Genomic DNA, 27,996 nt, shown 5'->3' on the forward strand with positions numbered 1-27,996 from the left:
TTTGGGTTGAGGTGGGGGTTAGCGTTTGGGTGAAGGTGGGTCAAGTGTTATTATATTCAATAATAACACTGTGAGCGTTCCGATCTATCCGACCATTCATCATTCCGTAAATTAGGGTTACCCCCACGTTTTGTTTTTGTGAACCCCTTTTGACCTTTAATTTCAATATTATTTTTTTGCCTTTTTTTCATATTTTTGCCTAATTTCAATAAATATTTAACTGCTTAACTTCTAATAAATAATTTGTTTGCCACACACAAACCTGACTTTCAACTATATCTAAGCCAGCGGTTCCCAAAATTTTCTAACAATTTTGCCTGGTGGGCCCGTTGCTATAATTTTTGATATTTCGAATAATAAAGCATTTAACTAATGAAAATAATGATGGCAGATAACGTTTAATAACATTCGCTGAAGCCTAATATTGAAATACTTAAAGACTAACTATCCTTGCGGACCCTCTGAAACTGCTGTACGGACCCCATTCGGTCCGCGGACTCTGGTTAGGGAACCGCTTCTCTAAGCTTATTTTGATAAAATGGTTTGATCCCAAAGGCTTTGTGCATCTGATCAGATCGTCAAAAAGAAAGTTCTGGCAACTTAAACGATATAAATGCGTTTTATGCGTTGGGCGCATATGTATACCGTCTTTTTTAAAACATTTCAAATAATGGACATTTTCGAACTACACGTTCTGCCATTTTAAACAAGATAAGTGATAAAATCGTCGCGCAATATGAACGTAATTTTCTTTTATGTAACATTGTCCTGCCGCGACCTTTCCAAAGTGCAATTTAAGCTTATTTATATTCGATTTTAAATATAATACTTTTTTAAATCCACCTTTCAACTGAAACGCTATCACAGACTTTTTTCTATAGCCTCACCTTGCTTATAATACAATATTATTATAAGACGACTGATTCCGGCGCACTTATGATATAACGTTGTGCGACAAGGTTTAACCTCTTTGCAGCCAGTCGCCATTGGTCGCTAGAGGTGCAACAGAGCAACACCACTATTTAAAGTGTTTTTAGCTAAACTGACTCAGAGTTGTGTAATCAACCGTAAACTTAGAACTGCCCTTGCATGTGTTTTAAGAACTAAATAAACATGTGGACTGTTTGTTGATAAAACCGATGTGATAAATTCCAGATACAATCTTTATACATTTATTAGATGGTTACAACTCACAAGGATTATATTTCAACAGCCGGAAATTTCGCGTAAGGTTAAGATAGAAGCAAGGGTATAACTACAAAGCATACAAGTATATAAACATGCTGTTGCTACCAGGCATAGTATTCTGAAAAGAAGCTCTTCGGGTTTTTATTTGTTTATCTGACGTTTCGGCTACCTATATATATTATGCATTCATTGAGAAATATCACGTCACCAGGCTAATGTCAAAAGATAATTAAGACAGAGGTCAACACTGAAATATACTGTTGCTACCAGGCAGCACCATATAGAAGTTTTTCTGATACTTATTTATATTATTCAACGTTTAGGCTACCCATACATGATGCCTTCATCAGGGAACACAACACTACACTAAACACGACGTAAAGTAAAACGACACAAAAAACGAGTATATCTACAGAAATCAGAAGATAAGAGAGAAAGTTACTTGCGTCTGTCACTTTCCGGCATATTATATACCTAATCATATTATTTCTTGCGTTACTTATTTGTTTACCGATGTTACAAGTCTATTTACATGAATCATAAAACAGTAGCGGAAAGTTTCTTGCGTCTCCTACTTCGTGTTGTGAAATCCTAAAATACACCAGTTTTAGAGTAAAAAACACAATTATCCCTAGTAGTGGATACAGGGGGTACGAGATAATGTCATCTACCCCCCAACCCATAATGGGTTTTTGCCTATTTAAACCTACGGAAATCAAAACGCGCGTATGTGAAATATGGTTCTAGGCGCGGATCTAGATATTTTTTTGGGGGGTTGGGGTATGACAATGTTTTTTTAGGGATGACGTAAAAACAGTTACATAATAACGTAACGTCAAAAAAAGTGATGCAAATTGGGCGTCATAAAGTTTTTTTGTAAATAGTTGCAGGTGATACCTTCATTACAAAATCTACAGCAATCAATTCGCGCAAAGCGCAAAACGCCTTTATATCGTCAAGTGCGCACCCAATCTTAAAAGCACCTGTGTTACAAACAAGGTAATTTAGAATCATTTAAATCCGAGTTAAGTTAATTAAAAGAAAACTCTAACAAAATTAATTTCAGAAAAAAGTCTAGTCTTTGCCATAAAACTTTAACCATCAAAATGGAAAGGTAAATGATTAGTGAAGGACTTTGTCATATCACTAAGAAAACAACAAAAATGCTCTAAAATTGTGTAACTCAAATTTATAACGAATTTAATAAATTAGAACCAAGTCTGAGTCAAGTCATTGTTCCAAAAGGTAAATCTACTTGAAAATAGTAAATTATGTGCACTTGAGTCTAGACTGGTTTAAGTTGTGAAAGACTAAACTAGTTCATAATGCTCACTGGCGTTAGTTGTAGAACCAGTCGGGAATCATTTAAATCTTAGTTAAGTTAATAAATACAAAAATCTAACCAAATTAATTTCAGAAAATAGCAAGTCTATTTTTTTTATAAAACTTTAAGCATCAAAATGAAAAAGTAAATCATTATTAAAAACTTTGTCCATTTCAATCATTATATCACTTAGGAAACAACAAAAATGCTCTAAATTGTGTATCCTAATTATTCAACGAATTTAATAAATTTAAACGCTGCTAATTTACGTAAATCAAGTCTGATTCCAGTCGTTGTCAAAAGGTAAATCTACTTGAAAATAGTAAATTATGTGCACTTGAGTCTAGACTGGTTTAAGTTATCTGTCAACGACTAAACTAGTTCATAATACTTACTGGTGCTAGTTGTAGACCCAGTTGGGTTGTTGGTGTTTGTAATATTTCCTTTTGCCATCTGTCCGTGATCTAAAAGTAAAATTAATCTGTTATATCGACATAATATAGTACCGGTACACATCAAACATTTGGAACGGTTTAGTCGGCCTAATCGACAATATGGTGCGAGAACGGCAAGGTAAAACACCAACAAGCCAGCAGTGAGGTTCGAACTCACGACCTCGATCATACCGGGCACGTCGTTGTGTGCTGCATTCCGTTCGTAAAACTAGCCTGCGGTGAGTTTCGAACTCACGACCTCGATCATACCGGGCACGTCGTTGTTTGCTGCACCCTGTTCGAAAAACTAGCCTATGGTGAGGTTCGAACTCACGACCTCGATCATACCGAGCACGTCGTTGTTTGCTGCATCCTGTTCGTAAAACTAGCCTGCGGTGAGGTTCGAACTCAATTAGGATTACATTTCATTGTCAACTATCAATTTAGTTGAAATCGAAATTTTTTGGTAGGAAAAATAAGTTAAAAAGCGTTTAAGGCAAATTTTGTCCAGATTATTAACGCAAAATTTAGAACCCTAGTATTGGTCGATATCAAGAGGATGCCATATACTAATTAAAAAATGTACTAATGAAATAATTATTTTTATTTTTAATTTTTTAGGTAAAATTTTACCAAAACAACTTGAGTCAAATTTTTCAATTATTAAAAAAATCAAGATGATGTTTTCTTGGTATTTTGGCTTTCAAGTATTTTTGATTTCATGAAACACCAAACTCCGGCAGCTTACCTCGTTGTTGCATCAAAGTTCCTCCACTTTGTCCAATGCTGACATTTTCTGATGAAGCCACAGAGACTCCTGATGCTTCTGAAACTGCTGGAAGCAATAGAAAATAGCAATGCACGATGCTTGGCATTTTAAAGCTATATAACAATAGTATTGGCCAAATGCATTGCAAACTGGTACCAAATGACATTATTATATTGCTCAAAATCAAGTAAGAAATTTTTTATTCGTAAATCAAATAGGTATATTTTTTGCAAATAAAGCAGGTTTATTTTGTTTTTCAACTGAAATAAGTTTATTTTTTTTAAATCAAATAAGTCTATTTAAAAAAAAGTTAAACCAATCGTAAAAGTACGACAACCTGGGAATTGTAAGATGCTATTTATTTGCACAGCTAGCGCGAAAGATATTATAAGGTTAAAATATTTACATGCGTTCTGCAGATGTCCCAGCTCCTCTTTATGCTCATCAACAATTTGCTTCCATTTTGTCCACAAAGCCTCGTGGAATTTCCCAGACTTGATGTTCAGCTGAACCGACGCCATCTTGTCGACGTCATCGAAACCAATGGTGAAACTCAAGGTTCCTGTCATGAAGTTAAAAATACACCAAAATATATTCCTTTTGTTTCTTAATCGTCAACTTTTACAGACCAAAATGTAAGGTTTGGTTCGCTCCACATGTGCATTGTTCGCCAAAAAATAAAGTATGACGTCAAAAAGTTACGTTACGAGGAACGTCATAAAGTTACGTCAAAGACATATATCGTTTATTAAAGTCACGAAAATGCAATGCGTGTTTTTCATTTTAGAAGGAGGCGTGAAACTCACAACCGGGTGAAAAACATTTGCATTTATGGAGTGAAGTTTTCGAACAAAATTAAAGACGAAAGCAAACAGAGTTAAAGGTCGTTTTACAGACACACCGCCCTCCCCAGACCAACGCGAAGCATTTGTAGGCCCTCTGTAATTGTAGTAGATGCCTTTTTTAAATACGGTGTCAATCTAGATCAGAGGTTCTCAACGTGGGCGGTACCGCTCCCTTGTGGGCGTTGGCGAGTTACAAGGGGGTGTTATGTAAAAGTACTTTTTTTAAAATTTTGTAAAAAGTTTACATAAAAATAGTAATAAACAGTAATGTAGGTAACTTTTAACCTTAAATGGCAACTTCCGTACTGCAAACTTGTAGTAGTTTCCCGACCATTGTTACGTAATAACTGACTTTCTTATGTAAAGTTGTTGATTGTTGTTTGCGTTTCACCGTTTTATACGCGGCAAAATGTTTGTATATTTAAAGCAGGGGTCGCCAACCTACGGACCGCCACCTCTTTGACCACGAGACACGAGTCAATTTCAAATACTTTTCGACAATTTTAACAACGTACGTATTTTACGGACCATAAGGCGCAGTTTAAATTCTTTTTTCCTCATAAATTGATCGTGCGCCTTATAAGCCGGTGCGCCTAATGTATGGATCAAGTACGGTGTAGTTTATTGCCTACACTCAAAACCAGTACCGATACTATTATCATATCAATAAACCACCGTCTAACACAATAAACTACGGTAAAAGCAACTAGCAACTGTGATATTCACTAGGCTCATTTTTTCTATTGCTCATTGTACTATTGTGACTAGCTTACATTTATTACGTAACAAGTAAAAAAAAGGGTGCGTTCTATAGGCCGGTGCGCCTTATGTATGAACAAAAAACTAATTACAGCAATTTATTGACTGTGCGCCTTATAATTGGGTGCGCCTTAGTGTCCGTAAAATACGGTACGTGCAAAAAATTTTCGGGGCTCGCGCGATTCATTTTTCTACGTCCGGTTTGTTTACGGTTTGATGCTGTTTTTTATCCTATACCAGCGCTTCTTTACAGTTGCGCCGTAGAAAGCTGCCTAGTGCGTCGCGGACAAAAGGCAAACTTATTCAAAAATATTGGAAACATTTTTTAACATTTTTTTTTTTTAGGCAATGTAATAAAATCTAGTAAGAAAATTAAAAGAAATCCCGGTATACCCCAAAAAAATCGCTCTCGCTTCGCTCGCCAGGTGACCCGCACTTAGAAACGTTAACGCCACCTACTTCATTAATTTAGTTCAGTTTATACAAATGCTCATGCAAATTCCTATAGATACAGTGAACGTATTGGACAACCTAAAATATGACTGACAGCTCATCAAAACGTGAGTACAGACAGTATAATGTTAGAAAACGAATAATATAATACTTTACTGTAAAGCAAAATGAGGGGGGCGATATGAAATAATATTGAGTCCAAGGGGGCACTAGTGTAAAAAAGGTTGGGAAACCCTGATCTAGATGAAGTTTCACATTAAATAGAAAACCAGTTTACAAACTTCAATATTTTAACGTTTTATTTTAATGCGAATTATGCCCGATTTAAAATTGACTTACCAATCGAAAAGTCAGTACAATTTTTTTCAAACAGTAGCATCTGACTTTTAAATTAGGCAACCAACCTGGCATGAAGTTGTAAGCATAAAAACCCAGTTTGCGAAGGGCATAGCACATCGCCATCACAGAACCACCAATCCCCAGCAGCTTTCTTGCTTTATCTGGGAACCTTACGAACAAGGTGGTAGCCAGTGGGTAGAGTTGTCCATCTAACATGCAATGATACTTTCCATCTTTCAGCTGCAAACTGAGCTCAGAATCATCAAAACTCGCATCGATTTTGATTGGCAGCTCCCCACATATGGCTGGAGATGGTTGGTCAGTTTTGACTTGAAGAGCCATCGTTTTAACTGGTAAGCTTAGATTAATATTGTGCTGTACGTATAAATAAATCATTAAAATAAATCACACCTTATTTGCAAGTAAAACTAAACTACAATTTTACCTTTTTTGTTATTACGAAAGGCAAGATAGTGTGATTAAAAGTAAGCTGTAAATATCCTTGTTTTGACAAACGGGTATGAGTGGGAATATGTGGGGATATCTTATAAGCAGGGTTGCCATCTGCTAAGACCAAAAAATAAGCACGCTTTTGATAACTTAGGGGGTCCAGGATTTTGATGAGGGGAGGCATCCAAATACAATATTCTCAAAAACACATGTTGTGCGCCAAATGAACCTTAAAGCAGCCTAATCGCACACAGCTCAAGATAAAAAATTAGTTTCTTTGGTTGAATTGGCGAAACTTCCGTGACGTATTTGGCCAGGGTTCACCAAACTTGTAGAGTGAACAGTACATTGAGGCCTAATAAATTCTAAAATAAGACAAACTAAGCACACAAATAAAAATAAGCACGTTTCTTAGAAATAAGCACTTTAGTATTTTCTGAGACATTGCAATCAAAAATAAGCACAAATCTTAGAAGTAAGCACGATATGGCAACCCCGCCTATAAGTGATATCTTATCATTTTACAAAATATTCTAAAATCAAGAAAAAAACGATTAGGGCTAATTTTTCCTTAACAAGGTTTTATTAAAAATGTAGTTTGCCAACCAAAACTTATGCAATAGAGTTTCACAAAATCACTAAAAATATCATTTATTTCAACTTCACTTGTCTAGAGACTGTTGATCAGTTTTGATCCATCGTTTAAACCAGCGTTTCTCAACCGGTGCGCCGCGAGAAAATGGGGGAAAAAATGTTACAAAAATTCTGTATTAGGCCTATTTGTAGAGTTTGCGAAAAATTTTATAATAAACTCTAGACACTATTATCTGTGAATAAACACTGAGCAATATGACTGGATTCGTAGCCCTTATTGAACTCCCAATGGTTGATGTTGGCTCTTCGCTAACAAAGAAAGAGGAACTATTGCAATCTAGTGGGGCTTCCGCCATAAGACCACAATTAAAACAACAGCAACTTCGGCATAAAAAACAGTTCGCAAGAAAGACCAAAATAGGACTAATACCTAATACTCGTAATAGCGTTTAAATCAAAATAAGACCTAAATTCGTCCGCCGCCACGTTTTGAAAGGTTTCCAAGTGCGCCCTGGGGTGAAAAAGGTTGAGAAACACTGGTTTAAACTAATAATCTTGTTATGTTCCTTATCTTAAAGCTTTATAAAATATTGTAAAATCAAGACAAAAACGTTTTAGGGCTAAGTTTTGCTTAACAAAGTTTTATTGAAACTGAGCCGCGAACAGGATTAAACTGCTTGGCGGGCCGCAGTTTGCCCACCTAAACATATTCCATCCCGTGTCATAAAAATCACATAAAATATCATTTATTTCAACTTCACTTGTCTGGAGACTGTTGATCAGTTTTAAGTCGTCGTTTTAACTTCTTATCTCGTAATCTTACTTTACTTTAGTTGCTGTCATGTAAATAACACAAAACTAACTTTGCGTGTAACATTTTTTTGTGTTTTTTCTTTAAAATAGTGAACGCCTACAAAGTCAAATGCATAAACATAAAAATCCTTTCTAATATTCATTTAAAACGTTGGTTAAAACAGCTTTCAAAAATGAAACGGTGGTAAAACCTAGAATGAACACTGAACTGTTATAGCCTTCTGAACAGCTACATCTTCCTGAAACGCTATAGATTTCCAATGACAATGGACACACAGTTCCGTATTCACAAACATGAAACTTATGTAAGACAAATAACATAAATAAGCTCGAATTTAATTGTTATGCTCAACGCCCTAGTACTGCTTTAAAATTATCTTAAATTTGGAGAAATCTTGTTCAGAACTGGTTTGTCATGTTAACCTTTACTATGCTTTGGTTAAACAATATCTAGAATCGCTATCTAGGGGCGACCCAGCATGGGTTAAAAAGCACTGGCCTGGCTCAAACAATGAACAGTTGTAATCATATCAACGACAATGGATACCCCAGTTCCGTTGCGCCACTAAAAATCAACAACATGAAACTTGAGTCTGAATGGGCGTGATTCACAGCAGAGCGAAAAAGAGGAACTGGTGTACTTCTATAGGAGTTTTCCTTCACTAAAACCTCCAAATCAGTAGGCTTTAAAAAAATTACAGTTTTGGAATAAAATATTGACAAATTAATTTGCGCGTAGACTTTATTTGTCTAATTGTTTCTTTTGTAAAACCACCACGAAATAAAGGAACTGTTTATAAACAACAGGTATAAAGCATAAAATAATTCTCTAACATTTTAGAGAAATACAAAGTTCGCTGAATAAATAATAATCATCATCACTTTCTGCGTCGCGAATGACAAAAAGCGACAACGAAACAAACGAAAATAGTGACGCCTAATTACAAGGGAAAATATATTTCCTTGTAAACTTTTAAATAAACTATTTGATGTTTTATACTTTTTTTAATGAACAGTCTATATATTACTTGATTTTAAAGTAATAATCTGTCTTTTACATTTGATTGTTTTGCGAGAAATTCCTTACATTGAAAATGTTTCGGCTATTTATTTCACTTTAAAAGTGTTTTAAAAAAAAAAAAAAAAACTTTACCCAGTTTTTGTAACTTTTATTCCAAATCGGTTTTGAAATTGATTTTAACATCAAAATGTATTGTAGAGGCATATTCAAGTTTTAAATTATCGAATAGAAATGCTTTGTCGTTTCCTATACAGAAGCCCTTTAAAGAATTACGCTTTCATTCCTGAATATAAGGTTACTTGGCCAGCAAACAACAAAGAGCTATAGTGGCAACCATTGTCGTGCATTGTGCGTCACAATACTCGTCTCGCGTGAAACCCGGCCCAGACAAAACAAGTGAGCACCTTTTCCTAAACGACGTATTACAATTAAAACTTACTTCGGAAATAGGAATGGGAACCAGACTTGGACAACTAGATAACTCTAATTGGATTATACAAATAAAATGCGGCGAATTCTAATTCTTATCTAATTCGTGTTTTAACAAAAATGTGGCATTTTTCGTCTTACAGTCACAACAAATAATTTTTTTTTTCATTTTTTTCTTACAGTCACAACAAATATTTTTTTTTTCATTTTTTTCTTACAGTCACAACAAAAAAATTTCCACACTTTGGTGGGAACCACTCGTTGATGATGTTTACAATATAAAAAGCATAAGCTATGCTAAAAAATACTAAAATTACCACATAAATATTTGCCATCCGCATTATTATTTAATGAATTGATATTTAAAGTATTTAAACTTAAATAATTGGGAATTAATTAAAGGTGGATCTAGTTTTTTTATAGTTTAGTTCTTAGAATTCAGAAATTATAATTTAATTTGAAAAAACTAATATAAATCTTATTGTCCAAGACTGCTGGGAAATTCTTTCCAAATACTCGACTCGTTAAGTCACTTTCAGTCCGAAATGTTAATGATTTATCTCAGTGTTTGTCAACCTTTTTCACCCTAGGGCGCACTCGTAAACCTTTCAAAACGCGGCGGCGCACCTGACGAGCGAGTCGACTGCTAACTTTGTTTGGATATTTTGTTTTTTGCTGGCAGTTGTTATTACATCAGGCTCCTAATTTTATTATCTTCCAAGAAGCCTGCGGAGTCGGTAAAAATAACCCGACTCCAACTCTCGAGTTCGACTTGGACGAAATGTGCAATTTCGTCAAATTCTTAGTCCGGCTGCCACTCTACAGCCTTTATTTCACCCATGTACGCAACTAAATTAAAGTGGATTTTCAACTATCCTCTCATAGGGGTGTCATATATCTCATCCACCCACAAACCATTGCTGGAAAATATCCACCATATGCTATTCCACCTTTTCAATTTGCAGTTGGCGGCGTTATCAGTTTTAAAATTGTTACTGCGCACGTCGGACTCGGGACTCGGGACTCAGGCAGTCCGACTTTAGCAAAACAAATCGACTACGGTACGTAGAATCCCAAATCTAACTCCGACTCCACAGCCCTGTGTATATTTCAACAGGTGAGACATGACCACCGTGCTATCTGAACTCCACTAAATCGAAACTAAACAAACTGTCGAAGCATTTCAAATTGCATACTGTTAGGTCGCTTATAGATTTATTGTACATTCACATAATTTAGCATAGCTCGCTTTCAATAAAAGAGCTTACAGCGCAGTAAAAACACGTGTTGCCAGTCAGGAGCGCATCGTTAACTGTAGAGTTTTATCTAGCAGTAGCGTGACACTATATAGCTTTTTTTTTTAATTGAGTCGAAATGCCGGCTGAATTTGCCAGAACGGCCACGAAAGGAAATGAGTATCGAGGTGAAATATTGAACACTTTACCAGGCGAACGCGCTATAATTACAACACAAACAGATATGCGTCGTTCCTCTACACCTGCTTTAAAATACGATGTGCTTAATAAGACAGGCCTAAATAAAAAGAAAAAAAATTAAAATAGGCCCTTTATGTTGTAAATCAGCGTTTCTCAACTGGTGCGCCGCGGAAGGTTGTCAGGTGCCCCGCGATACAATGGGAAAAAATGTTACAAAAATTCTGTATTATTTTAGAATTTGCGAATAAAAGTGGATTCCAGCAATAAGACCAAAACTAGAATAACATCAACATCGGAATATAACACAGTTCGGAATAAGATCGATAAAGGACCTATAGATAACAAACCCAAACCCCTATCGGACCAACAGTTCAGTTTCAAAACAGCGTCTACAAACACCGCAGTTTAAAAAACATGGCCCTTATAAGGCGGTGGCGGCGCCTAATCGTTTTATATCCATTTCCTGCGATTGAGGATGTTATTTAGGCCACTTGGATCTTATACCGAAAATGTATTGGGTTTTATTATGGCGTTGGTCAATTCTGGAATTCAAAGTTAAAAATTTAAATGACATATACCAACATTTGAATAGTTTAAAATTGTCAATGCGGAATCAAATTGAAAATCATCCACAGATCAAATTAAAGTTTTTTTTATAAAAACACACGGTCCGAAAGCAACAACAACTAACTCGGAATAAATCCAAAATTTAACGGAATAAGACCTAAATGGACAAAATAACGCCCAAAACAGTAAAAGCAGGGTGTGGCCTGAGACGGTTAAGGGACATCTTTTTGGCATCGGCCGTTTTGGTGTCGACGTTTGGGTGCCTTAGTTTAAAAGGGTTAACTCTGTTTGGGGTTGGCCGCGAGTAATGGGTAGAATAAGAATTTGGTTTATGGTTCAAATTATTAGGGGAGTGTTGAAGTTATGGGTGGAGTTTGGGGTTAAGTAAAAGGTTTTGAAGGCCTTATTCTTGCAATTTAGGCCTTATTCGGTCGAATTTAGGTCTTATTTTGATTTAAACGTTATTACGAGTATAAGGTATTAGTCCTATTTTGGTCTTCTTAACTGTTGATGTTGTTTTAATTGCTGTCTTAAGGCGAAAGTCCCACTAGATATATGTTGCAATAGTTCCGCTTTCTTTGTTAGGGGAAAGCCAACATCAACCATTGGAACTTCAATAGGGCTACTAATCCAGTCAAATTGCTCAGTGTTTATTCACAGAAAATAGTGACTAGAGTTATATACATACATAGTCCTTTATTAAAAAAGATAATTCTGAATGGTTATCTTTGATTAAAGAATCATCTCCAAATAGCCTAATTTAACTTTCCTTCTCCAAATTCCTATTTTTTAAAAAAAGCTTTAATTTGATCTGTGGATGAGAAAAAAAAAGCTTTAATTTGATCTGTGGATGATTTTCAATTTGATTCCGCATTGACAATTTTAAACTATTCAAATGTTGGAGTATGTCATTTAAATTTTTAACTTTGAATTCCAGAATTGACCAACGCCATAATAAAACCCAATACATTTTCGGTATAAGATCCAAGTGGCCTAAATAACATCCTCAATCGCAGGAAATGGATATAAAACGATTAGGCGCCGCCACCGCCTTATAAGGGCCATGTTTTTTAAACTGCGGTGTTTGTAGACGCTGTTTTGAAACTGGACTGTTGGTCCGATAGGGGTTTGGGTTTGTTATCTATTGGCCTCTTTCGATCTTATTCCGAACTGTGTTATATTCCGATGTTGATGTTATTCTAATTTTGGTCTTATTGCTGGAATCCACTTTTATTCGCAAATTCTAAAATAATACAGAATTTTTGTAACATTTTTTTCCCATTGTCTCGCGGCGCACCTGGCAACCTTCCGCGGCGCATCAGTTGAGAAACACTGCCCTAGGGCATAAATACTAAAAGTGTTCTTTAAAACTTGAGTATTAGTGATATCTGTTAAATTAATCACCATTTAAAAAATTTAAACTGAAAAGTTTAGACTGAATTGATATTTCAGACTGTTTAATGCAGCCATTTGTTCATGTTTACAACAATTTTTCTCTTGTTTTAGCGTCTGTTAAAATGCTGTTACAAGTTTTGTAAGGCGCTCAGCCGTTGTTTTACGATAAAAATAGATCATAGTTGAGTGAACGTATCACGAATAGGAACTGTTCTCACCTTTCAACGGCTGATCAAAAAGCATGAAAACAATTGCGCAACGCACGCTATGACGCAACAATGGAGGTAGCGGCAGAAGAATAGATTTATTCACTGTATGACGCAATGCGAAGTCACAAATGCCAACCATCCCGTTATGAACAACAACATCCTACGATTTAATGGTTGAATGGGCCACTTATTGATAAAAATGCAAAAGTTATATTTTTTCAGCATTATTTCGAAAGAGAACTTAAACTTTACCAGTCTATTTAAACCAGCGGTTCTCAACCTTTTTGTTCTCGCGACCCCCCTTAAGTTTTCGATAACTTGCGCGACCCCCCAATTATAGTGTATGATAAATAAACCTGAGTAAATAAAAAACACATTTTAAAATTGGCAAATATCAAAAGGGAAAAAATCTAGTTTAGGATTGTATCAAAATTTGGCTAAAATGTGCTATGCGCAACAAGCTAAAGTTACGGTTTGAGCCAGGGTTGCCAGAGATTTACATTTTAGGTCAAATAATATTTAGCATGAACCTAGTGCGAGACTAAAGGGAATCAATGGGGGTTCTTGGTGAGCAGCCAAAATTCTTTACAAATTTACAAAACGGTTAGTCGTTAACAGCAGTGCAATAATAAAGTTGTCTGTAAATTCTATTTCCTTTTGCCAAAACGGCAAGACCAAAATTTTATTACCGGTATTCTGTGGATGTTTTGGAAAAGGCTATTTAAAATGTTATAATACCGCTGAAAAGTAGAAATACTTTGCCTGTAACCTATTGTAGGCTAAACCTAGCACAAATTTCATTGTAAGTTTGCCTAAATTTCAATTTGAAACTGAAGCGCCCTATACTACACCTGACGCCTTTGTACTGCACAGAATTATTGCAGAAATAAGCATCAAAATCGCGCGAAGCGCGAACAATTTTTTAATTAATGTTGTTAAAGTTGGTATAAACAAAGTTTGTAGGCCTTGTAAGCCCGTGGTTTTACTTCATCCCGCAATGTTTGGTTTTACTTCATCCCACCGTCGGACACAGCAGTTAAATTAGGACAATTTATTGTTTTTGGTTTAAATTTTAGGCTTCTGGTAATCCTGGTTTGAGCGTCCATTCATTTTTATTAGACATCGTTTGACTGAAGCTAGACTTGATTCATTAATTGAAAAGTGTAATGGTGACGTCAAAAACGCGACAGGTTCAATGCAGCAAAAGCCGCACAAAGACAAATGTTAGACCGGCGGTTCTTTAGCTCCATCTATACTGCTAAACTGTTAGTTCATATTGCCTAATTCTGATGAATATTTCCTTAATGAAATTGTACATGGCGACCCCCCGTCCCTCCAGGACGTTTATCAATTGCAAACCACTTTTTTAGAAGAAGGTTTATTAAAACAATATCAACATTATTGCTGTCAATATACAATATGTAGCAATAGCGTTTCTGTAAAGATTTTTGTACTGTAAACGTATTGTATCTATTCAATGCTCGTTTAATCACTTGATTGAAGAAAAGCAAGCATCAAATGTACAATTTTATGGAGGCTACAGGTTTATTCAGTATATGTTAAGCCAATTTAATTAAAGCTTAAATTCCTTATTTAAAGAAAGGCCTGACCGCAAGAATTAAATGAGGACCATTATTTAGTTAACATTAAATGCAAAAACAAGTAACGTATTTTGAAGGTCATTGTGGTAAGTTTGTTAGTATTTTGTTTATTTGATTGAAGGACGTTCTAGTAGAACTCTAACTTTCTGATTAGAGTTACGGTTACGTGTCTAACTCACGAGCACACCGCAATACAGTTGCTCTACTTCTAGTGTTGATAACGAACGACCATTTTCACCTTTTAGTGGATCTTAACCTGGGTTCCGTGGTACCCTTGGCGCTATTTTGAATGCTCAAGGGTGTCGAGGGTTATTTAAGAATCTGATTTTGCTCAATTGATAAGCCTTTTTGTACAACTGTTTGTGTACGATAAGAGTAAAATAAATTAAATTATATTTTTCTACAGTGTGTGGAGTTACCGTTTGAGTGTATTAACAAAATTTTATTGGGGTGCCGCAACCTATTTATTATTACTAAGGTGGGGCAAGACATTAAAATGTTGGGAACCACTGTTATAAAACGAGGGACAAAACAGATTACAGCAGAAACCTAATGACACGGCGCAGTTTAGAACGGTGTGATCCCCTAACTTCGTGCATTGTAAGCACCGTTAGGAAACTCATTTCATTTGTGAGCCCATATGAAAAAAGCCCCGTTAGGAGATTACTTTGATTGATCCTGTAACTTTGCACAACTCGTCAAAACGTAGCGCATTTACAGCAGAGCATTAGAACAAAACAAAAGGTGTTTTTACGTTAACTTCTATTGTCCGGTTGTATTTCATAACTTGTAGCCGCCCAAGATTTGCGCCAAAAATGTTTTTTTTACAAAATCGTACGCCAAATTCTGCCATATTTAGTCCAAATAGGGCTATTTTTTATTTTCAATACTATAGACCGGAAATATTTAACGCCAAATTAGGCTAATAACACAAATCTGTTCTAAACCATAATCATATTAAAAAATCAGAAGCTTTATTCAACAATACGCTTCCCAACACAACACATATTATAACCAACACGTATTATAAATGCCTTTGTTGGTCGAGAGTGACGTAAAAAACTAGCAACAAGAGGTCTTTGTGAGTTGTTGTAATTCAAAACTTCAAAAACGAATTGGCTTGCTTATTGCTGGGATTTAACCATTTGGAAATCACCTGGAGGTGCTAGTCCACACCAGAACAACGGATAATATTTCGATAGAGCAGTTAAATAAAACAGTTATAGTTACAAATGCTGTTAGAAAACCTTAAATACTAGGATATTCGTAGAGCTTCTGACATAATTTGTATTATTGATTGAAGTTGGCCCAATAGTTTGCTATAAAAATGTTATATAGCACTTCTTTAAAAACAAAGAAATTTCCTATTTTTTCAACTTGCAAATTTACCATTTGCTTATATTTTCATAGCTGACTGACTTAACAATAACATAGCTCAAATTTTCAAGCGGTTTAGTCTTATAACCGAATTTAAGGAATAAAATTTGCAGGATTTTTTGCAAGGAAAAATAAATAATTAGCTCGAATGGTGCAAACTATGAGATACGGACAAAGTTAAATGGCCGATGAATTGATTGAGATTTTCGAAATTAAAACTGTTTTAATAAGCCTTTACCGAAAATGGAGCGGAAACAATATCTTATTATGAAAAGCTCTAAAAAGACAACTATTTACACAAAATGTTGATAAATGACGTCATAATCAATTAAACGACGATTAAATATGATTTGTTTCTGAGTCTTACTTAAAGAGCTTCAAATGAAACAATTTTTTAATTCAAAGATATTTTCTTTCACCAGTTTTAAAGATTTCGAAGCACAACAGGAAGACGCAAATACAAAACATTTTCGCCTAAAGTGAGTCTAGGAAACTAGTAGATAATCCAAGTTGATTTGGTGTGGGACTCGTTTGTCTAGGGCACAGGTTCTTAAACTTTTTTTGCCGCGGAACCCTCAAATCTTTTTTTGCTTCGCTCGGACCACGGTAGGCAAAACATTTTTAAAAATGACGTCACAATACAAAAATAATACGTTTATTTCGGTCTAAAAAATGTGAAAGTGAATAGAGTCTAAATACAGACTGTGCTGAAACGTTTTATTTTGATTTAAACTATTTTCTTTGGAAAATTGACTACTTAAATATACACTAATATTTTAATTAGGCTTCATGGACCCCCTAAAACTAGTCCACGGACCACCAAGGGGTCCACAGTTTAAGAAACCCTGGTCTAGGGGTAAGACTAAAAAACAAATCAATATTAATTGAAAAAAGAAAATTATTAAAACATGTGCATAAAATGTTAAAAAGTATTTCCAAAAAGTAATCAGGAAAGTCACTCAAGATAATTTAGGTATGGTATGGTGAAAGTAACCTTTGTTTGTTTAGTTTAAAAATAGGCCGACTGCGCAAACTGCCCTAACTGATGAAGCAGGAGGGCAATTGTTCCCGCCTTCTACGGTTCTCCTGCAAAAAAAATACATCCTGTTACGTGGACTGCTTTGGAGAATGGTTTAAAAACATACCATTAATCACTGGGAAAAAAAATTAACCAGAAAAACTGAGGCATAAGTAATATAAAACCAAATTTTGGTAAAAATAAGCTTCAAATAAAAGAAACAATTTTGTAAAATGCAAAAAGCTTTAACGAAATATGTTCGTCTGATTTTTTACGGTTATTAATCTAAAATTATGGGACTCGTTTGTGGCCACTTGAATAAAAATAAAACTTGTTACCCGAGCATTTTCATTCCTCATCTTTAACTGCTCAAATCTTTCTTCCAAATCTTCTAGCAGGGCTTTTCTGGAATCGCCAACGAGTTTCGCACACTCTTCCTCGTAAAAGTCGAGAGCGTCCACGTAGCTACTTGCGTGAGCTTCTTGTAACTTAGCTGAACTCAGAATGTGTTCCATGCTGATCTATAATTGGGAATTAAACCATTTATCAATTTTTGTATTTATTGTATTGTTTTATAATCCTATCATTTTAATATTTTCTTAACTAATTTTTATCTGCTATTTCGGATAGACGCAAAACTTATAAAAGAGCAACGTGGCTTAAAGAGTGTGTCACTAGGTCCATTATTAATCCATCTTTCAACCATCTTTCTAGTCAAACTGAGCAAGAGGTAAAACGTATTTTGTTTTGAAACACTCTGATTCCTCAACCACTTCATGGGATTAAAGATATATAAGTAGTAATTTTGACTTACACTGGGTATGTTATAATCATATTTCCATCCAGCTTTTCTCACAACATCGGAAAGAGGATCTCTCCAGTACTAAAATAACAATTATAAAAGTAAGAGTTAAGTAATAATTTTAAATATTTCACCTTACAATAACAACAAAGATGTGGGTTTTTTGTTACCTACACCAAACAGATATCCAGTTATATTTTACGTTTGTTAGTTTCACAGACGAGAAACTCCTGGTAAGTAGAACAAATTAAAACTGGCCACTGAAAAGGTAACATAAAATTAAAAATAATCACCGTACGATCGCGCTTCTCCAAGTCTCGTTGGTAAACACTAAATTTCTGATCGATAAGTTTAGTAAGCTGCCGTCTGTAGTCTTGTACAAACGATTCGTCTCCGAGCTTTGGAAATTCATCATATTGCCGCAATGCGACGTCCATACAAATTTTGTGTTTTTCTCGTAGTAATTCAGATTCAATAAAACCTAGGTGCTTGAAAACCTAAAACAAACAAAGTATAGTTTTTCAGATGGTAAAAAGCTACACTTTATTCATTGAACTGTTGATCTAACAATTAAACCCAAAATCATTTTAAAGAAATAGACCCTAGCAACCCACACTTATATGGCAACTTTGTGTTTGGAGTGTATGACTAATATTTACACAATTTTTGTTGCTTCTGCTATCTCTAGCACACAGTAGCTTTTCGAAAAGTACTGATCACTTTTCGTAAGCGTTTATTATCGGTATTGCGCTATATTAAGATGTAATTTTTAAGCTTTCCGGTTAAATTTTATAAACTACAGAACGCTTAAAAACTAGGCAACATGCAATGCCCGACATCACCTGTATTTAATATCTTTCAAGGTATATAGGTATTAAAAAAAAACATAACTGGCGTTCGACATATGGTTTTTCGCAATCAACGTACTTACAGCATATAGTATTTACGTTTGAAGTATGTTACTTTAGCTGTCAAACGCACACATCCTTTCAAAACTTATAAATTTTTATAAATGTAGTTATAACAGTTAAAAGTGCTCAATGGTCAAATTTTGCTATCACTAACCTGACCCATCTGTTTTGTGTACGTATCCACACAATGCTCGACAATATTTGAAGTTGCATTTTTGGTAACCTTTAATAAAAAGGGGTTACAATGCAGTATAAATATAAACGTAACAAAGTCATGGATTACACCATACCTATATAATTCTAATTATGCCCGATTTGGGTAATTGGCTTTTTGAAGCAATCCGGTATATGGATATAAAGGTATTGCTAAATTACGATTGGCAAACAAATAATTAACAGGTAGCCGTAAGCCAAAAAGTATGGTGCTGTTCCTTATGAACTCTTTAAGTTAGCGCTAGGCCGTGTCATTTGAGTGTACCCAATACGATTAGTGGGTTAGCTTATTAGCCCCTTTTCTATTTTATGACCAAAAATAAAGACGCCTCAGACAGATGCTTGTGTCTTTGGTAACGAGTAAAATAACTTTGAATGTTCACAACTTATTGAGGTATAAATTATTTTTTAATACATTGTACACCTCAATTGTATACCGAAGCAGATTTTTCAAAAAAGGAACAAAGTATTCCCATATTGGCAACATTTTTTCAACTGATTAATAACAAATTTAGACAATTGGTGGACGTGTTTAAACTATGATAATTCATTAATACTAGATATCTAAATTGACTTTCTAGCCAAGCACGAATCTACGCCAAAAACGACATTAGCTCACTATACCTCCATCAATGAGCCGTCCATTGGCATAGAACGGCTTCCGAGGACATTAAAGTATGCTGACATGAAGCTTGTAAGACTGCGGCCGGTTAAAACTTCGCCATTCATTCTTTTAGTGACGACATTAGTAGATGAAAACAAATGCCGGAAGAGTTGTTGGGCTTGCTGCGTAAAACTCTTATCCACTTCTGTAAAGCAATAATAATTGTTCTTTAGATCAGGGTTTCGTAAACTGTGAGACGCCCTGGTTGGTCAGTGTAATTTTTCAAGATAGGCGCACAATGATTTACTTTCGTCTCTGTACCAAACTGCGGTATTAAATGTATTTTTATTAAACATCAGAAACGTTTTCGAGCTATATTACGTATCTAAAACTACCTATTTTAAATATTGTCACTTGCCTTGTCAAATAACGAAAATATTCAACCCGGACACATTTTTAATCAACGAAAAAAAGTAACAAAAAATGCTGCATTTTATTATGAATTTCTGATGCAAACAAACAAATAAATAAAAAATAGTGAAATTTATATCGCTTGCTGCTTCGTGAATCCAATAGAGCTTACAAAAGTCTCAAGAACATAGTTTGAGCTGACTTAGCAGATTGGACAAGATATTTTATTATACAAGTGCCTACCAACCTGAGCAACGAATAAACCTGCCGTTTCGTTTATCTCGAACAGCAAGTTTTGCACCTGGATGTGGCAAAAGAAAACAGGAAACAACCTTGTACGAACGGTACAAGTTTTTCTGGACGGAGGCCAAGTCTTTGTGTTGAAACTCCGAATAAAAAAACCTATTTAGGACTTGACTGCCACCTCCAATACCAAAGCTCACACCAGGGTCTGACCAATCACGCACCAAGAAAAGAAAATTCTGTGTAAAATGCAAAACGTTGGAGCCAGGGTCGGGGTACAGGGTCGGGGTATAGAATAACCAACATTCTTCTAGCCTTTAAAATTAAGTAATAAAACAAAAACAAATAGAAGATCAAATTCATATTCCTCCACAAAAAAGGCTCACAGTCCGACGCTGCGCAGTAGCAATTACGAAACCGATAAACTTTAAATTGTGATAAATTTTAAAAAGGAGTAATATGGCACCCCTATGATTTAGGTTACGTAAATGGGTGGGAAATATGGATTTGGAATCGGATATGTGGGACTTGGGCAAAGTTGACCAGAGTTGACTATTTTTTGGCTGCGCGTCGTACACGGGTTGTTATTAGTCCCTGCTTTACACATAGAATCCTATGAGAAACTTTAAATACTTTGTGGTTTAAAAAATTACTATTTGCTATGTTAAATATAAATTTTATTGAACTGAAAAATACCTGGAAAGGCTTTTCTGCACGTGCTTCTCCATATTCAGTTGACAACTACATTGAAATAGCATAAGTGTTATTAGAAAATATACATCAAACCTTAGTCTTTAGCTTTATTCACCTTTAAATACTTAATTGTATCGTCATGCATATGCTGGATGTTGTAAATTTGAATGGAGCTTATCATAGTAACAAAGGCGAGAATCGTGGACCATTCTCCAAACGAAGTTGAATTGTCGAAGCCCTGTACGTCCATTAGGAAAATGGCCACCTTTGAAGACGGGACATTATAAGTGTCAAGACGTATTGACAAATATCAATTTATAACCCCTTCATACCGTGACCGCCCTTTCTTACAGGGCAGACAAACAACTGTGATCTAGCCCTTCTGAGGTTGCTTTTTGACCAACTACAGCGGTTAATGTGTAGAAGTAAACCGGAAGCCATAACACACTAACCTAATTTATCCATCAATGATGCAAGCAAGGCAGACTAAAAAACAACTAGCCTGCAGTGAGGTTCGAACTCACGACCTCAGTAATACCGGGACCGTCGCTGTACCAAATAAGCTACAAAGGCTCAGAGGGGAGCGAATCGTGGAACGAGTGTGTCACTGTTGCCTGCTGTATTTTTTTACAAACAATATATAAAGTTCGTACCTTGTTGAGTTCTTAAAATATTTATACAGCAACGACGAATTTTAAGCAACTTTACCTCTCCCGTTGGAGTTGTAACAATAAACGGCTCGTCCCAAACCCAGACCCCTTTCGTCAGATTTGCAGATCCACCTTCCCATGAGAAGCCTTTGCTTAGTTGGTCTTCTTTGTTTTCAAGCCATTTGCGAGACTGCGGTACAAGAATTTCGTAGTTACACTGTTGAATGAAGTTATTCCTGATTTTGTGCTGTTTACAAATTTCTGGTATCTACAACATCCCATCCGAAAAATACTTGTTTCCCTTCTAGAAAGAACCAAAGAATATTTTTGAAACTATTGATTTTCCTAGATAACTAGGCAATTTCCAGTCCTGTAAAAGAATTAAGGTTCGGTTTTAGTTGCACATTGGCACAAGAGTTCAACCGAGAACAGCATTTTTTTAAAGTCACTTATACTTAATAACGCCCTCTATGAAAATAATCCTTACCCCACCAAAAATTTCTGGATCTTCAACCGCTCCAACAAATCATGCATACGACTAACTAAAGGGTTGTTCGATAATATCGGACCTGAACCGATACTCCTTACCAGTTGGTATTACCGGTACTTGTCCAATACTAAGTTCAATTAGAAAATTTCGTCATGATTTACGATAAATCCTAGCTTGTAAGGTGATTTTATGTAAAAACAGTAGGTTAACAACTGATTGTAGCGCAAATCTTCAACGGTAAAGTAGATTTTAGACTAACTACCTGGAAAAACCTTTAAACGTTTTTATTACATCGATTTTGCTTGTTTGATAGTTGTGATGACGTCGTTTGGCTTTGTATAATATCGCGATACTTTTTGTTCAAATTATCGAGAACCAGTTTAAAATTATGTCAAATTTCGGCAATCTCTACGACTAACCTCTCCTCTCTTATGATACCACAATAACTGTAGTAGCACGTTCATTACGAAGGATTTTCCACTCCGTGTTGCACCAGTCATCGAATACACAGCGATTGGTAGATCACCAACCTGGCCAAACACCCGTGAAAACTCTTTTTCGTTGAACTGCATCATACCGGAATAACCAGGCTGGATTATCTGGACCGCCTTATGTGGTTCAGTTCCTTGTATAATCAAGAAGGTATCAGTTTAATGAATTAGGGGAATCAGGTTGCACTGTATAAAGACGCGCTTGTGCTTTTACGTGTTTTTTAATTGTCTTTATTTATATACTTTAACCTGATGAAGCACGGTTGTGCAAAAGCTTGTCGAGAATACAATACAATTTGTCTTTATACAGTGCTACCTGATTGCTCTATTTTAAATTAGACAAATACGGCCATTTACAAAGATAGTTTATTGAAAGTATATCTCACTCGGTTTAATTTGTCATAAATTTCGTCAAAAATCAGACTTTCACCTTGTTTTACATACGATTGTTCGGGTTGAAAACATGTTTGGCCCCAAAACTTTCTGCAACTAGCACTTACCAGCGTCTTGTTGTCCTTCAGTTGGGTGCTCTATGTCGCTGTTTATAACGTTAACGCCCGTCGTGCTTTGTGTATTGTCTTAATACAAAATAATCAAGTTTGAATTTAAATTGCTTGATTTACTGACGCAGTTGGGGTAGAAGGTCATTTTCAAGGCAGAAAATTCATATAAATTCATCCACTACTTTCGCGCTACAGATTGTGAAAATGACCAAATTTGTTATTATGAAAACTCCCCAGCAAGTATAAGTATTGTAAATTCTGACGTGGCATACTTCAGCATTCAGGCCCGTTTACACTACAGCTGCACTGAGCTGAGCAAAGCGAAATTTGCATTTAAATTCTTTTGGTTCGAGCAATTCACGCTTTGCTAAACTCAAGCCCAGTGCAGCTATAGGAAAGCGTTACGTTATCGAGCGATTTTTTCGCCCAGCTCCGTTCAGCGCAGCTGTAGTTAAAACAATTTTAACCAAGCTCAGCTCAGTGCAGCTGTAGTGTAAAATGACCTTTTGAGGTTTTAATAGCAACGATCACGGCATACAATTTGCTACACAACCAAGACATAAAAAAACCTACCTGTACTTTGCAAATCAGATACATAACCCTCTACATTGCTGTTGATAATGCTGTTGCTCTGCTGTAAATTGAAACCTCCAGGTGGAATGCCTCTGACTTCAATTACTGAGGCTGTAAGTAAGAAAAATATTGTTAGAATCACAAATAGCCGATGCTTTTTGTGGGAACATCAATTTGCGACTTATTTTATTCACTAATATTAGGAAATGTTAACTAATTTTCCAAGGCGTTGATTGTAAGCAACTTTTTTACTTTTGTATGTTATCGTTAGCATTCGTTGTATCATTATTGAAGTTATTATTTGAAGAATTGATGATTTTAGTACTTTATGATCCAGGTTTGTATACAATAGGATAAAGCGTGCTTTAAACCTACGTATTTTTTGAGTTCCAGTGTTAGAGTCCGTAATATTATTGTTGTCACCGAGATTAACCTCATTTGTTGTGCTTCTTTGCGAGTTATCTAAACACAAAATATGCAAATAATCAATCTCGCCCTGGCCAATAAAGGCAAAAAAGAAGGCTATTAACCCGACTGCTAAGAAATTATTTTAAATCACTTTATAATAACTTATGGGTGTTTACCCGGCTAACCAATTGATTTAAATGAATAATCATTATTAGGTGTTTGTGTTTTTAAGCAAGCCAGGCTTGACAAGAATATAAAACATGTAAATATTGCAGAAAAACTCGGGATATAACATTTAAAAATACCATCACTTCAAACGCTAACCCAAATCCTAACTAGAATCAATGTATAACCACTGATGGGTGACTCAGTGAGCCGGGCAAATGGCCAAAAATTACTTTTTATGCGGCTAATAAAATAATTTATATGAATTAGGAAAGAAATCATGGAAATAATGCAATACTCGTATAATTTATTAAACCAACACACACCCGAATTATAACCCTAAATCATTCAATAATCACTAATGGGTGCATGTGTAACCAATCTATCCGGGTAAATAGCCAGTACCGGCAAACTAACCGACCTGTACTTTGCACACCAAAAACATTGTCCTTGACATCGCTGTTCTCAATATTGGTGCTTTGCTGCATGTTGAAACTTCCCGATTGAATTCCCTGTACTAATGAAAACATAATATGTAAGGCTTTTAGTGCATTCGGTAACATTTGAACTGCATTTCATCTATATCTAGGAATATGCGGCGGGCCGGATTTATTGATTTGCTGGGCCGGATCTGGCCCACGGGTTGTAGTATAATGATATACTACTTGACTTTTAAAATATAGCAATATGTAATTAAATATTTTAAGACAGATTAAATGTTTGACCAATAATTTGTAATAAGCTATTAATGTTAAAACCATTGTAGAAAACAGTCCCTACAGCACTGGGCTTCTGACAAATTCGTTTGATATAACGAAACTGAAGCCAATCGTTTAATTTATTTATTACCAGAAAAAGATGCCGCAGCAATTAGCGATGACATGTAAGTTAATGTATGCCCTCTTCGTTTTCATGAATTACAATCCTGTTCGTAATTCACGCAATAAAAAAGTTTCGCTATCCCTGGTGTAGGTTTTCTCATAAAACGGTCTGCAATACCCAATTAAAATCGGTGTTATGCTAGCAGCAAGAAACATGGGTTTCAACATGGTTGTAGGAGCACCAGGCTTAGTGGAAAAGGCTTACACTCATTTTACCTTTTGTGTCGGCCTAAGCGTCATATAACGTTACATGTTTACAAAGCAAGACGTACAGAGGCTACAGAACCTTTGTGTTGAGAGTCCTGTTCCTGTGCTTCTCGGTTCTTGATTTCCTCCAAAAGCATGGAAACAAGAAAATCTAAACATGAATGAACCATGTTACCAGTTAAATTAAAAAACTGGACTCGTGACAAAATAACCATTTGATTTTTTCCGCTACCCTTCTTTTTATGTTTCACACTACAAACGTTAAATGTAGTTTTCTTTTCTGTAACATACAACGTAAATAGGTTTGGTTGACTAAAATTTTAAATCGTTACCCAAGTTTTCCATTTAGGCCAAATGTAGTAAACATCTTTATTAAAAACGTTTCGGTCAGTCCCATTATCAGTTATGAGAGTTTTATTTACGAAATCTCACATTTAGGTAAAATCGTTTCCAATACAAAGCTTGCAAAAAAAAGAATATAACTAATTAATGATCTAGTAAACTACCAACCAAGTAAATTTAAATTAATGTTTTGTCATGATCGTTAATTATATATATAGTCAATGAAATGAGGTATGTTTATTTCTAGATACGTTATTTAGTTATTAACCACAAATATTACCAATAATTCCTAGAGCTTTTGCATCTTCAATCATTTGGCCGTCACATAATTCGGCACGTTTCTCACCGTAGATAAAGTCCAACATTATTCCAAGACGTTCACCTGAAATTAGGTCGCTAACATCGATGGAGATTGTTTCCTGGTAAAAGTTTGAAAGCTTACAATTATAAACCAATAGCTTAAAACGAAAATGAACAGTTTTATTGCATTCCCGAAACAATTATTTTACTATATTTTTTTACGATGTGTTGTTTTATCCATTTATGAAATATCCTAAAAATATCAGAATTGAAAATATCAGATAAATGCTTCATTAGTCGTATAAATGACGTAATTTTTGTTTTTCTTAATTTAATTTTAAACGATAAAATGTAATATTTTCAGGGTATGCGGCAAGATAGCTTTACAAGCTTAGTTACCCCCAGTTGATCCTGTCATTTCCTAATAAATTAAAACTATGAAGGTGAACATCGTAAAACATGGCTGTGATGTACAAATTTATTGTTATCGGATCGGCACCGATACCACCAGAGTATCGGGCGAGTACCGATACCACCAGAGTAGCGGACAAGAACTGATAACCAGTATGATATTGGGCTTTCCTAGTGATGGCTATAAGTCATATAAAAGGAGTAAAAAACTGTTAGGTAAACAAAGTTTTCTTTTGTAACGCTTTGTCAAATAAGCCAGTGCTTACAAACCAGTGGGCCGCGAAGCATTTCTAAATGTTATAGTTTCTATTCGATTGGAAATTTTGCATTATCAGTACGTAACATTTATGCAACAATTTCACAAATACATAACAATTAGATGTGTTGTGTCGCATTAACTATTTTAGTACGTACGTCAGTAATAAATGTTTTATGTAACTTTATTTGTTTGGTCATATCTTATTGTGGGTTGCACATTAAAACTTGTTTTACAAAAAGGTGAGAAAGCAATGAAATAACCCAACAAATGATGGGTAAAATTACTTACAAAACTGCATGCTTTGATCGGGTCCTGCGATTTGCCCAACGCAGCCGCATAGTAGTGCTGCTCAATATCTCTTCGTTTATCATTAGCTCTCGAAAACTTGCTTTTAAAAACGTCAGATGCGGCGCAAACGATGGATTGGTGAACTTTGTAGCCATTTTGGCCGCAACGTATGATACCGTTGCACAACTCTCCATTACTCTTTCGATCTCTGTAAATACACATCGTCAACTTATAACTTGACCCAGACGTCATTATAAAAATAACTTATTCTAAAGCCAAAAAGGTCGAGTATATCGACATCGACCTTTTTGACTTTGAAATTTATTATTAAGCTACATTACAGATCCGTGCATAGTGTACCCAAGTTATTCTAATTTCGGTCTTTTGCTGGAGTCAGCTAGATCTTGTTACAGTTCACAAAAAGGAAAGTGGTAACTATACGAGCAAAATAGGAAAAGAAAAACTCTTTTACGCAGTAATTGTGTTAAGGGAAATAAAAGATTTGACCGAGCTATATACGTGACAAACTTTTAGAGTAAAATATATTTTACTTTTTGAACAACAAAAAATGCCAAAAATCGATAGGTATTTGTTGTAAGAAAAATAAAAAACTTAGAAATAAAAAAAGCATTAACAGGTCGGTTTAAAAAAACATTCATAAGGCTGTATGGTTAGTATAAAAGAATTACAAGAAAAAGAATACCTTAAGAGCCTGAGATAGAAGTAACCGATGCAGCCTTATTTACTAAACCAAATCACCATAATAAATTGGTTAAAATAGAAAAACGGTGTGAAGCCTTAAAACGCTGTTACTCACTTGTTTAATTGCTCCACAAGGTGTTGCATTCTAGTTTTAATATAAAGTTGTAATTCATATCAGGGATTGCAATTTTATGAATTTAACCTAAAACATTTAAACATTAATTTACTCTACAATGAAATTTCATAACTCAAAACTGATATATGTACCTCTTCTGTTCTTTGTACCTCTTCTGTTCTTTGGAAATAGTTATTTGACAACACTCTTTCAAAACACAATAGTTACACTATCAAGTGTCACTGTACGAATAGTTTGGACGATACACGTGACTTAAGGTGATTTTATGGCGCGCGCATCCAACAATGGTAGG

At 35.3% G+C, this 27,996-nt stretch overlaps 2 protein-coding genes across 2 annotated transcripts in view; both read right to left on the minus strand.

Moving 5' to 3' along the window:
- Window positions 1-1,156: 1,156 nt before the first annotated feature.
- The window catches only part of LOC146165624 (uncharacterized), a 37,831-nt gene continuing 10,991 nt past the window's right edge, over window positions 1,157-27,996 (minus strand). The window contains exons 2-5 of the mRNA XM_083381722.1: window positions 4,122-4,277; window positions 3,695-3,781; window positions 2,908-2,976; window positions 1,157-1,779 (exon numbers count right to left, since the gene is read on the minus strand). Coding sequence (XP_083237848.1) covers window positions 1,760-1,779; window positions 2,908-2,976; window positions 3,695-3,781; window positions 4,122-4,277 — 332 coding nt within the window. The 3' untranslated portion in view covers window positions 1,157-1,759. The remainder of the gene's footprint in view (window positions 1,780-2,907; window positions 2,977-3,694; window positions 3,782-4,121; window positions 4,278-27,996) is intronic.
- On the minus strand, window positions 15,684-27,768 carry LOC146165625 (uncharacterized). Its single transcript, XM_083382755.1, has 19 exons — window positions 27,684-27,768; window positions 26,867-27,074; window positions 25,889-26,027; window positions 25,346-25,417; window positions 24,600-24,695; window positions 23,981-24,067; window positions 23,606-23,716; window positions 23,030-23,107; window positions 22,458-22,663; window positions 21,607-21,738; window positions 21,014-21,163; window positions 20,902-20,946; window positions 20,210-20,444; window positions 19,572-19,756; window positions 18,889-18,957; window positions 18,117-18,320; window positions 17,836-17,904; window positions 17,360-17,542; window positions 15,684-17,089 (listed from the first exon to the last, which is right to left on the minus strand). The coding sequence occupies exons 1-19, from the start codon at window positions 27,710-27,712 to the stop codon at window positions 17,042-17,044; spliced, it is 2,346 nt and encodes a 781-aa protein (XP_083238881.1). The 5' UTR covers window positions 27,713-27,768; the 3' UTR covers window positions 15,684-17,041.

This window comes from Ascidiella aspersa, chromosome 2 (genome assembly GCF_963924565.1).
Source record: "Ascidiella aspersa chromosome 2, kaAscAspe10.2, whole genome shotgun sequence".
NCBI classification, from domain to species: Eukaryota; Metazoa; Chordata; class Ascidiacea; order Phlebobranchia; family Ascidiidae; genus Ascidiella; species Ascidiella aspersa.